At 37.5% G+C, this 11,763-nt stretch overlaps 1 protein-coding gene across 1 annotated transcript; it reads left to right on the top strand.

Annotated features, from left to right (window-relative positions):
• The first annotated feature begins 9,797 nt into the window (after positions 1 to 9,797).
• Positions 9,798 to 11,185, top strand: LOC115750067 (E3 ubiquitin-protein ligase ATL42-like). The gene has a single exon (XM_030687219.2). The coding sequence runs from the start codon at positions 9,825 to 9,827 to the stop codon at positions 11,085 to 11,087; it is 1,263 nt and encodes a 420-aa protein (XP_030543079.1). The 5' UTR covers positions 9,798 to 9,824; the 3' UTR covers positions 11,088 to 11,185.
• Positions 11,186 to 11,763: the final 578 nt, after the last annotated feature.

Here is an 11,763-nt window from a genome sequence, read left to right as displayed (position 1 = left end):
GGTGCTCGGGATATGCCATGTCAGCAATGAGACACGTCATTCAGAGAGCGACAAGTGTCCATTGGGTTCCAACCGTCAGCAATTTTTGAAACCCCCTCCTATCTCTGTCTCTCCATTATTTCTTTGTTATCTATGCTCTCCCTCACACTCCTCCTGAGAATTAGCTCCATTTTCACTTCACAACCTCTGCTCTCTCTCCCCATAGCTCTTGTTCGAATTTGGGAGAGACGTAATTATGGATTGAAAATGAAAAGATGAAACTTTTGGTCATGACGTGAAGAGCCAAGGAGAGAGAGAAAGCAGAGGTCGTGAAGTGAAGAGGAAGCTTATAGCAGAGATAACGGAGAGGTAATGGAGATAGAGATAGGGGAGGGAGTTTCAAAAAGTGAGACCCGATATAGCGTGTCGCTCTCCACATGGCGTGTCTCATTGCTGAGCACCTAATATGTTCTCCACATGGCGTGTCTCATTGCTAACATGGCACGTCAGGAGTACCTAATATTTTCTCCGGGTGTGCGAGTGTTTACTAGAAAGTGAATCCTTGTTTTTTAGGGAAAAATAATAATTGAAACTGAGAAAATCTTTAAATCTTATTATACACCACCGAAGGATCTCAAAAAATTTCATGCTAATGTTTGGGAAAACAAGAAGCCTTGGCAATGGTTTATTTCATGAAAAGTCAGCAATGTAGAAAAATAATTCTCCAGAATTTAATCGCTTCTATCTCATTATATTAAAAAAAAAAAATCATCAAGCGATCATTCTTTTATTAATCATAATCTATACCTAAGCGTTTTTGTTGACTAGTATCCTAAGTAGTATTGACACCGACACGCAACTCGCGACACGACATGCACACCAACACGTCATTTTTCAAAAAATAGAGAATTCCGACACGTTGTATATTGAACGCATATTTTTATATGTACACTACAAATCATCATAATTTATATATAAAAATATCAGCGGTGAGATTTTTCTTCTTCTTATGTTAGGAATTCACAGTTACATTTTTTTGTGGCTAGCTGAGTGTCTGACTTAAGTATATACGCTTTTAATAAATATTTTTTACCTATAATTTATTGAAAATGTTTAAGATTGACACCGTGAGTGTCGGAATGGCATGTCTGAATGATGGACTCACGTGTCGTTGGCGTGTACGAAGGGCTAACCACGTGTCGGATGTCTGACATTGTTGACCATATGTCGGTCGCATGCCGGAGAGTGTCGAACGAGTATCGGTGTCTGACATGGAGGCCTCCAGAGAGTATCCGTGCTTCTTAGCTAGTATCTGCACAACATTTCTATCTTCTGTAGTATTTCTTTTTCCTTTTGACATTTCTTTATTTGTGGTTTGTGTTTTTCACACCGATTTGTCTAGTGAATCTGCTTTGTCCCGACTAGCAACAAGTTCTCCGGCACTAAACAGCTATCATAAGTCGGTGGCAGATGGAGTCTACCGTGTTATTCTGATGTTATCTAAGAATAATTTGTTGAATAGGATTCAACAACCTTCACTTCGAGAACAACACGTGAAGAAAAACATTTATCAAATTCAAGAAAAACCAAGGATAGTTTTGTCATCTTTAAAATATATAAGGAGGTTTTCTCAACACTTACATACCTCTACTTTTGCAGATATTATTATTTAACCTCAAAGCAAATCTTAAATTGAAAAAACCAAATGGCCTCTCTTTACAAGCTCATTTTGACATCTAACTTAGGATTTTGGTGGTTTGGTTCTTAGTTGGTCTAAAATGTTTAGCATCGGTGTGAAATTGGGGCATAGGAATTTGTAGTTGGAAAGAAAATGGCATTGACGTGAATGATATACAATGATCATTGATGTGAAGTGCAAAGTGTTTTTCAGAGGTAAACTTCAAGTATATGTCTGGTATTATTTAAAAGTACATATATGTAAATGGCCATTGGGTGAAAGACGGAATATATCATTTTGTATTTTCTCTGAAAAGTGAATTTCAAGGGGCAAGGAAATACCTAGCACAAACCTCTAGGAGGTACTAACCGGACAGCATTTACGAGTCATTAATGTTTCATTTGTTTTAGAAAAATGAATAATTGGAAAAATGTATTTTTGTAAAAGTGATAACTTGAATCGCTTCTAAATGAATAATCGGAAAATATTTTCATCATCCACGAAAATATCAAGACATAAATTGTTGCTGATAATTAAAATATTATTCATTGATTAATTATTTCAAGCGAAACAAGTGATCAAATTTAGGAAAATATTTTTCAAATCATTCAATTTTTACAAAACAAATGAAGCACGATATTGCCTGCACTCAATGTTCATGTATCACTTAGGATCTATTTGTTTCGAAAGAAATGGATTATTTAGGAAAACATTTTCATAGAAATAATCGCTTATATCGTCTATAAAAATAAATTATGAAAACCATTTCTATCATTGGTAAAAACAAAAAATTAGACATAAATTGTTGGCAATAACTGAAACAATCTTCATTAGCTAATTATTTCAAGGGATTATTTTTAAAAAATAGTTTTCAAATCATTTATTTTTCATGAAATAAACGGAGCTTAGTCTCGGTCACTCATTCATGTAGGCGCCACGTCCGACCAACAACTTTGGAGGGCAGGGATAAAGTGGGCTCATGAACAACCGTTATATTCTACAAGTGGGTCATAAAGGGGTTTAACGTTGAAAGAAATATTAAATAGGATCGTATATGTGTTTACAACTTACTTAAATTCAAATACCTCCGTGACTCTCTCTTCATTCTCTTTGCCTTCACTCGATCTCGCACTCACTCACTTCACACTCTCTCCTCAATTTGGGTATGACTTTTTCTAAATTGGATTAAATAGGAAAGTATTTTAGGAATATGGGGTGAGATTGGGTTGGATTGGATTGGATTGGGTATGGTGGCTAGATTTGTATTTCGCTAAATAAATCATAAACAGGTTAAATGGATCTATTCGGGTCGGACTATTCATGATCTAACCCACCCGTTTGACGGTTCTTGGTATATCACTGAAAAATAGGCGACAACTATCACCGAAAGTCATTCACAGCTACATAACATTCACCGCTGAAGGAAAAAAATGACACCTTCGATGAAAACTGTCTTCCACTGCCAGAATACCACCTTTGGCAATGAGTTTAACATCGTTGACCCGTGCAGCAACGAACGTAAAAACACTTCATCGCTAAAGGTTGAGCATTCCGCAACGAAAAATGAAATTCGTCATTGGGGATCCAATTCCTGCGGCGACGAGTACTTGAGTTTGTCGCAGATGATGGCCCAGTATTTTATTGTGAAGCTGTACTTTCATCAATATGTTTTTCTTCAGTCCACTTTGGAGGACTGTGAACGTTGTCATATTGTAGATCATTTTGCTGATTTTCGTTGAGGTACAACGTGTACACATGGATTACGTTTGGAGGACTTTGTGTTCTCTCGGATTGAAGAGAACCCAGCAGTGAGCGGCAAACATGTGGGGCTTTCGTTTCTCTCTGTCTTATGGGGGAAGGCTTCCTTCATATAATTGCCGGAATATTCCAACAGCAATCGAGGGCCAGTTGGGTTTTGTCCCTTTTGATCGGCCAGTTCTTTATTGATTAGAGCATATGTCACTGTCTATGTCGACATAGTCACTTATATACAAGGTTATAATTGAGTAGTACCCTTTGTATCTTAGCCACATATGTGTATCTGAAATCTTATATCGGTATTCTACAACTTTTTAGCCATTTTGCTTAGTTGGCCCCGAAAGAAAGTTATGCTCAAGCTATGCTCAGTGGAATCACTCGGGGAAAAAAATAACATTCTATTGAGGTTAGATAGGTAGCGATGTGAATACATCAAAAATAGTTATAAACTTCTTGAACTTGACTAGGCTAGTTATCCGACTTACTTTTGAATTACTTAAACACCGTACTAGGGATAAGAGGCTTCAGGTTTCATACAAGTTTCACCTAAAATCTAGAACTTATCCATCATAACAGGTTACTCATCTTTTAGAACTAAGAACCTACCCTACATACCCTGGAACCTGGAACTTACCATGTCACAAGTTCCAAGATCTATCCAGGTTCCATCTGTATTCTTAATTGAATAATTGCAGTAAATCACCATATTTAATTTACACTATTTAGTGCTATTGTTGCGCGGAACCAAGCGATCAAACGATAAATAGACTGATGTCGCGACCTAAAAATTTAGAAAATTTATAGGCTAATGGATTATCAGGTTAATTATTTAACTAACCTAACTCGGACTCTCCCAAGCCCGGACCAAATCGCAACTTGAGGTTCAATTGATTAACATGCAATGTATTTTAATTTTGGAGCCGCCACTAATCATTTATGGTAGGTCGATTAGAAACCTAAATAAAATAGCGGGAGAACTATTTTATTCCTACGAACCAGAGATTAAGAGTTCGGGGACTTGATTACGCCGCAGTACTCTAACGCCCTTTCGGTACCATTTTATTTCATGAAAAATCATTTGAGAAGGTAACATTAATTGATTTTAACCTAAGTCACTAACAAAGGTTATCATGCGTGTGCAATCAATTAATGAACATCCAGAAATCAATATAATCAAGGGAGCATGCGCCACACAAGATAGTTCTTTTATTTTTGATTTTTTTTATGAATGCATGAAAAACTATACTATATGCAATGCAATGTTATGAATTAAATGCAAGACTAAACAAGTTGACATGCAAATTAAATTAATATGCAAGTGAGACCGTGGTTTAATTAAATTAACTACGTGACATGTAAATTAATTAAAACCTAGACATGCAATTCTAATACGCAATATAAGCTAAAATGCAACCTAATATGACATGGCAAAGATGACGTGGCATGGATGAATGAATTTTTTTTATATTTTCGGATGAATTAATTTCCTAAAATAGAACTATGCCAAAACAATATTTATCTTGCATATTTTAGAGTTTAAACTGACCTAAACCCTAATATATTAAGGTAGATTATTTGGCATAAAATTCTATTTAAACATGTAATTTCTATCCTAAAATGCAATCTAATCTAATTATTTAAAAAAAAATTAGATATGCAATATCTACGTGATGTTATTTTTTAAAAGATGCAATTTTCAAATATGCAAAGTGAATGAATGCAATTTTTTTAGAATTTTCAAGATTAGATCACGTGACGGATATATTCTAAAAGATATGACAATCAAACAATTCCAATTAAATGAGGAAAGTGAACATGCCAATCAATGTCAAACAAGAAAGTTGATATATCAACCAAGTTTTGGAATATTTCGCGAATATTTGAGTCAATTTTTAATTCGTAATCCTACGATTAACGATTGAATCCAAATCTTTGCCTAATCGAGAATTCCATCAATAATCTTAAAGATGGACGTTCTCGATCGTGCGACAAGTTGCGGATTAGGAAAGAAAATTTTCCTAATCAACCTGCATTTTGAAAGGATTTTGGTAACTTGAGTATATTCAAAAAGATTTTCGAATTATCACAAGATTATCACAAAAATCTCAAATATTCACATTGAATCAAAATCTTTAGAATATCCTGAGAATATTCAAACTTGATATACAAACTTCCAAATAATGCAATTCATTCAACAAGATATCATCGGAATTGCAATCAATCAATTTAGGCAACATAATTTTCAGATATTCTAAATATTAGAATCGTTACCTAATTTGGCGGATTTGATTGCCAAATTCAAACCTCGTATTGCCCCGTGGATCAAGCTTGCGGATGGACCTCACGTTCGCGACTTGGCCGGCTGGACAGAATACTTGCAGTAGTCGCCTGTACGGATCTTCGTGCACGATGACCAACGAATATAGGATATCCTTTGGTCTCAAGTCCACAATTATCAACGACCAAGCTTCCCCTAAAAAATTTATTTTTTGCTTGAATTATGTGAAGTCAGTGAACCCATAATAGCACTATCAGACCAAGACAAAACCAAAAGAATATAAGGTCAAGATAAAACTTAATTAGCAGAGATTCTTGTTGTCTTCTTCGACCATGGACTTCAGGGAAAGAACGGCACCGCTTGGACTTGATTGAGGAATCATCACCATGCTGATATGGTGGCGTGGATTTGCTAGATTTATTGCCGAACAAGAAAATAGCAGATAATGATTGCGAAGCCTGGATGTCGTTGACGCACACGTTCTTGACGATGTTCGGCACGACTGGATAGTGGCAAACGATGATGGCGAGGGACAGCACGAGCAAAGACGTCAACCGGCATATGGTCGGGCTCGCCGGCTCGTGGTGGCTTATGGCTCTCGGAGGATGTTCCGCCGAGACTTGCGTTGGAACTCAGCCACAGATCGGTTCTGGTCTAGAGTGTATCTGATGTATATGAAGCGGCCACTTCTTGTTAAGGATCACGGATCGACAACCTCGTCGTCACCGAGAGTGCAGCAGCAATGACACCTTGGATCAAGGAGCAACCCCAACGGCTTCTGTAGATGCTTTTTTTTTTTCACTCTAACCCATGGCCTCTCTCTCTTTGATCATGTAAAGAAATCTGTGAATGGCCCCCTCCTCAAAGTGCCATGAGTGACCATATTTTTGTCGCCAATCGTGATTGTGTGATCCATGAGGACATGCAAGATGAAACGCAAATCATGATTGTCAGTACGATTTAATGGACATGAAACTAAACTAACAGAGAGACGAAATTAAACATGAGAGCACCCCCCTTTTCATTCCCGTTTTCCCTTCATCGGCCGCGATGCCATCTTTGAAGAATGCAGCCCCCACGATTTCTCTTCCTCCACTCTCTGGACGAAACCTCCTCTCAAATTCTGCTGAATGTGAATTATGTGTGGCCGTGTATTATGATGAATGGCCTCTCTCCACCTCGTGTTGTGAACAAGCTCCCTATTTATAGAACAAACTAGGGTTTCGCGACCTTCGTTTAATTACGAAGTAGTCCCTTAACTTCAGGTAATCGCAATTTGATCCAGAGACAAATTATTCCATTTCATAAAGTCTTTTTCTCAATTAATGAGCATCCTTAATTAAAATGCTTTTTCCCAAATAAAACATTAAATGGGCTGGTTTAAACTCAAATTAGACCTCAAGACCTTAATGAATTGTTTCGGAGTTGCCCCCTAGCTAGCCAAATTCTGCTCTTTGAGCTTTGGTCCACCGCTCTTCGCTTGGAATCCATTTTCCACCGCCCATCCGATTAAATGTAAATGCAATGTAATGCAACATGATGCTAAAAATAAATATGAAAAATGATTTGATTATTTTTTGTAGGAATTAAAATTAATTCCTCATTTTTATGCAAAATAAATGACTAAAAAGATAGTTAAAATTTAGGTGTCAACAACTGAACAAAAAAATAAATCGGACACCGGATATACGTGATTCGGTCGTAAAGACCTACGTCCACGGGGAGAACAGCAACAAATTCCACTATAGAACGAGCGATACACGAGATTACAAATCACACTCGAATTACTCAAACATTTTTAGTATTTCCCAACCCCAATTACATCCAAGAACATACATAATATTTAGCTCTCAATTCCTAGCGAAATAATCTCTCAATCTTGCAAAGAAATTACACAAATCTAACCTTAAGATTTAATCGGCTTCAACACTTAAATTCTTGATGTAATTCCACGAACAAAACGAAGTCCCAATGTCAAGCACTCGCTTGGAAACAGCGCTTCAAGAACTCATGTAATCCAACTTGCGGTGATAATTTATGTATACGAAACCTACTTGACCGAATATTGGTCTTGAAGTCCAAGTTTGACTTTTTCAATTCTGGATGTCACTTCCACGTGAAGAAAAGGATATCTACAGTGGATTTAAGTAACTAGAATATATAACAATTAAAAGATTTCCGTATCTTTTACTTCTTCTCCCCTTTTCTAACCTTAGACTTTTCTCTTGTTCTTTTTTTTTTCATGATAACAGTCCAACATATCTTCGGACCCCATCATGCCAATACATCACCAACTGCAACAAGGAACAACTTCCATTCTTGATCAAGATTTGGATAATATTCAACTTTATCTTGAGTTGGATTTCGTCTAACAAGCTTAAACTCGAGACACAATTTCAACAGCTATAATCCATTGACCACAACTCATATTTAGATTCACAAATAAATATGAAACATTAATAAAGTAAAAGTCTCAATCATAGATATTGTCGGAAATAGAAGCTCAAACTAGTGGATCAATATTACACACTTATCACCGGACGCTATAGAATACTGTGGGATTACGCGAAGATAAATACAAAAAAAAAAAAAAGCAAAAACTTGTTTCAAATTCCACCTACCTGAAATTCGGAACCTACAAGTTGGAATAGGTTCCCCAAATTTTGAAACCTATAACCTACCATGTATACTCTGGAACCTAGAAACGGACAGGTCCTCCACCAATTCGATTTCCAATTTCAGGTTCTATCATGAAACCATGCTCACCCCTACACCGTATCACCTTGATATTGCAACAAAGGTGGCTATGCGCGTGTGTATATATCCTCCAGCAAATGATGTTTGATATAACAAGGGTAAAATGACAAAATGGATTTTGTTAACCATATGTCAAAAGCCCAATAGACGAGCCAACCGCAAGGTATATGTTTCAGTGATTCATTACAATTATCTAGGCATTTGAATAGACAGTTTATCTTTCGAGTCAATCTAACCATTTAGAGATATATCATATGCTATAGGGACTTGGAAGTTAATTTTCTTTCAATTGTTGAAAGTATTGTCAAATCTAGAACGAGGATGTATACATACTAGCGTAGTACAGACGGGTATAATCCTTACTATTTTCTTTTTTTTTTGGGTCAAAATAACCGTTACTATTCTTCATTCAAAGTTTTGCCAAGTATTGAGTTGTCTTCTTCGTAATAGAGTTTGAATATCAACCTTGTGGTCCTCTTATTGAGGAGTTTATATTTTTTTTGTTTATTGTTGGATGACAAAGAATTGGCTTTTCGTTTTACATATGTACATTTTTAGAAAGACAGTGGATAATGGATATTTGGATTTCCTTTTCATTTACGCCAATTTGATGAATTCTTTATGTATATGTTTGTATTTCTGAATTTTCCAAATAAATATTAAAAATCTCGCGCAACACGCGGAAAAACGCCTAGCTACTAATCAAACATGAGACCCGCTCAAAATACTTAAAATTGATACATTTGACGTGACCTTATCAAATGTGATTGCTTTAATACATTGAAGATATCACGAAGGGTGCACCCATTAGATACAGTCATCCATTTCCAGAGACATGAATAATTAATTTCTTTGTTTTTTTTAAATTTCCTATTGTTAATTTAATGCTGTAATTTTGTCAAGAACCTAAGAGATGTCTTAGATCACTGATAAGGACTGAAGCATTATCATCTCTTGCTGTCCTCCCATTTAAATGCTTGAGCTATAGGGGCATCTTTGAACGACAAGAGTCTTGGGGATTGAATTTGACTAATCAATTGAGAAACACAAAATGTTTAAACTCATGGTAGAACCAAAACAAAGAAAGCCAGAGTCTGGAGAGGTTAGGGAACTCCAGGTTATCTGCTTAGGACAAAAATTACAATCGGCCAAAAATCCTGTTTTGATTACATACCTAAAGAAAGATGGAAAAAGGTAGACAGACAGGACACAACATGAACTGACAAAACCAATGAGACAAATAAATAATTTTAATAAAATCGAGTCATATAATAATAACTTTTAAACGTGGACTGGAATCTCATTAGATTTCATAGAAATGTTCCACATTTTTGAAGCTGAAACACACGAACATCTTAAAAGAACACATCTTCCATGAAGAACTTGGGAGCTCTTTCGGTTATTTTCCTCTTGTTGAAACCTGCCAGAGCTCAAAACCCAGTAGGCTCTAGCCCTGACCCAGAAACGATCCATCCTGTACATCCTAGCATGGTAGTCATCGTTGGTGTACTGGCTATGATGTTATCTCTAACATTCCTCGTCCTCGCATACGCGAAATTCTGTCACCGAAACCCTTCCAGTCCTCCATATTCTGACACCCGAAACGACCAAGGCCTCAACAGGTCGAGGCCCCGGTTCTCTGGGATCGACCAGAATGTCATTGACTCGCTCCCTCTCTTTAGGTTCTCCTCGCTGAGGGGCTCGAAAGAAGGCCTAGAGTGTGCGGTTTGCATCAACAAGTTCGAAGACTCAGAGACCCTACGCCTGTTGCCGCAGTGCAAGCATGCCTTCCACTCGAACTGCATCGACCAGTGGCTCAAGAGCCACTCTAGCTGTCCACTCTGCCGGGACAAGTTCAATCCTAGGGACCTCACGAACTTCGCTTATTCATTGAGCCTGAGATTCTCACAGTGGATTCCGTCAAATTTGTCAGAGGATGCAAATCTCGAGCTCATCGTGCAGAGAGAAGCGGATAACGACCATGGTTCATCCCGATATAGTGACAGAATCAGCTTCCGTTATTCAGAAAAGGGGCCGAATCTCGGAGAAGAATGCTTGAATGAGGAGAGTGGAAACTGTGGGAGAGATCAGAAGCTACTCCACAAATTCAAGCACAAGATCATCATCTCTGATGTCGTTACTAAGAGCCGGTGGAGCGACGTCAATTCTTCAGACTTGCTCTTCTTGAACTCTGAATTGATCAATGTCTTCTCGAGCAGAAGATTCGCGGACACGGAATCTAGGAGCGGGAGGTTCAATGGTGATTTTACATTGAACGAGCACTTGGCCAAGATTAAGGAGGACATAGAGCGGAAGAGGTTGTTTCAGTCCAAGGTTGGCACAATCGCTAGTTCAAGCAATGTGCTTGTCAATCCTGGAGAGAATTCATTAGTGCTAATGAACAATCCTGCTGAGAAACGATCGATGTCCGAGATCGTCAACCTTTCAAGGTTCGCATTCAGTTCAAAGCGCAGAAACAAAGAAGGTCCGGGAAATGATAATGGAAGGGAAGAGAGAATGAGACAGCTTTGGTTGCCGATGGTATGCCGGACCGTTCAATGGTTTGCTGGTCGAGAAAGGGACTCGCGAGAGGTGGAGGAGAAAGCTCGCAGATCCAACATCGAAGATATTTTGTAAATTCTTTTGCCTAATTGATACAAGTTATGTAGTATTAAACATTTGTGAATCACACATATGGTTTCATAGATTATTGCATTATGCATTTCTCATTCCCTACCAACATCACAAATGTTACATTATCACAAAAGCCTCCAACTAGATACTATTCCTGGCCTGTGCTTCTGCATATGAGAAGACGATTGGTTTATCCCTTTCTCGTTATATTCATTTATAAGATATAGTTGCAAATGGACTAATGATCCATTTTGGACCAAGACGGCCAGGCCTAGAACCGACTTTGATAAAACAAATGCAACTTTCAGACGAGACTAAATTAGGTGATGTAATAGGCGGTACATGCACATTAGAAAAAGAGAAAGATCTGACAAAGTCGTAGCTTCAATACAAAACAATTTAAGTTGTCGTCACCGTCTGAAAATGAAAGGCCATTGGGACATCGCGTGATTAAAGACATCACATTACAAATACAGACATTGAACATGGCAATATAATCTTGCACATGCATACATAATTAAAGTTGACTTTGTTTATAGTGGCTACATCTGATGTGTGTGATGTTTAATGATTCTCGTGCTCATGTATGCTTGTCGCTACGAAAAACGATGACCAACATTCAAGCCAATTTACTTGGATCAAATAAGGTCTACAATCCAATCCTGGGAAAAGTGTCGAA

Source organism: Rhodamnia argentea, chromosome 4 (assembly GCF_020921035.1).
Source record: "Rhodamnia argentea isolate NSW1041297 chromosome 4, ASM2092103v1, whole genome shotgun sequence".
In the NCBI taxonomy this organism is placed as follows: domain Eukaryota; kingdom Viridiplantae; phylum Streptophyta; class Magnoliopsida; order Myrtales; family Myrtaceae; genus Rhodamnia; species Rhodamnia argentea.
The sequence above is the reverse complement of the archived record's forward strand: the minus strand, read 5'-3'. Positions and strand labels throughout refer to the sequence as shown.

Coding starts and splice junctions, on each gene's coding strand:
- LOC115750067 (XM_030687219.2), top strand. CDS start 9,825: ATGAAGAACTTGGGAGCTCTTTCGGTTATTTTCCTCTTGTTGAAACCT.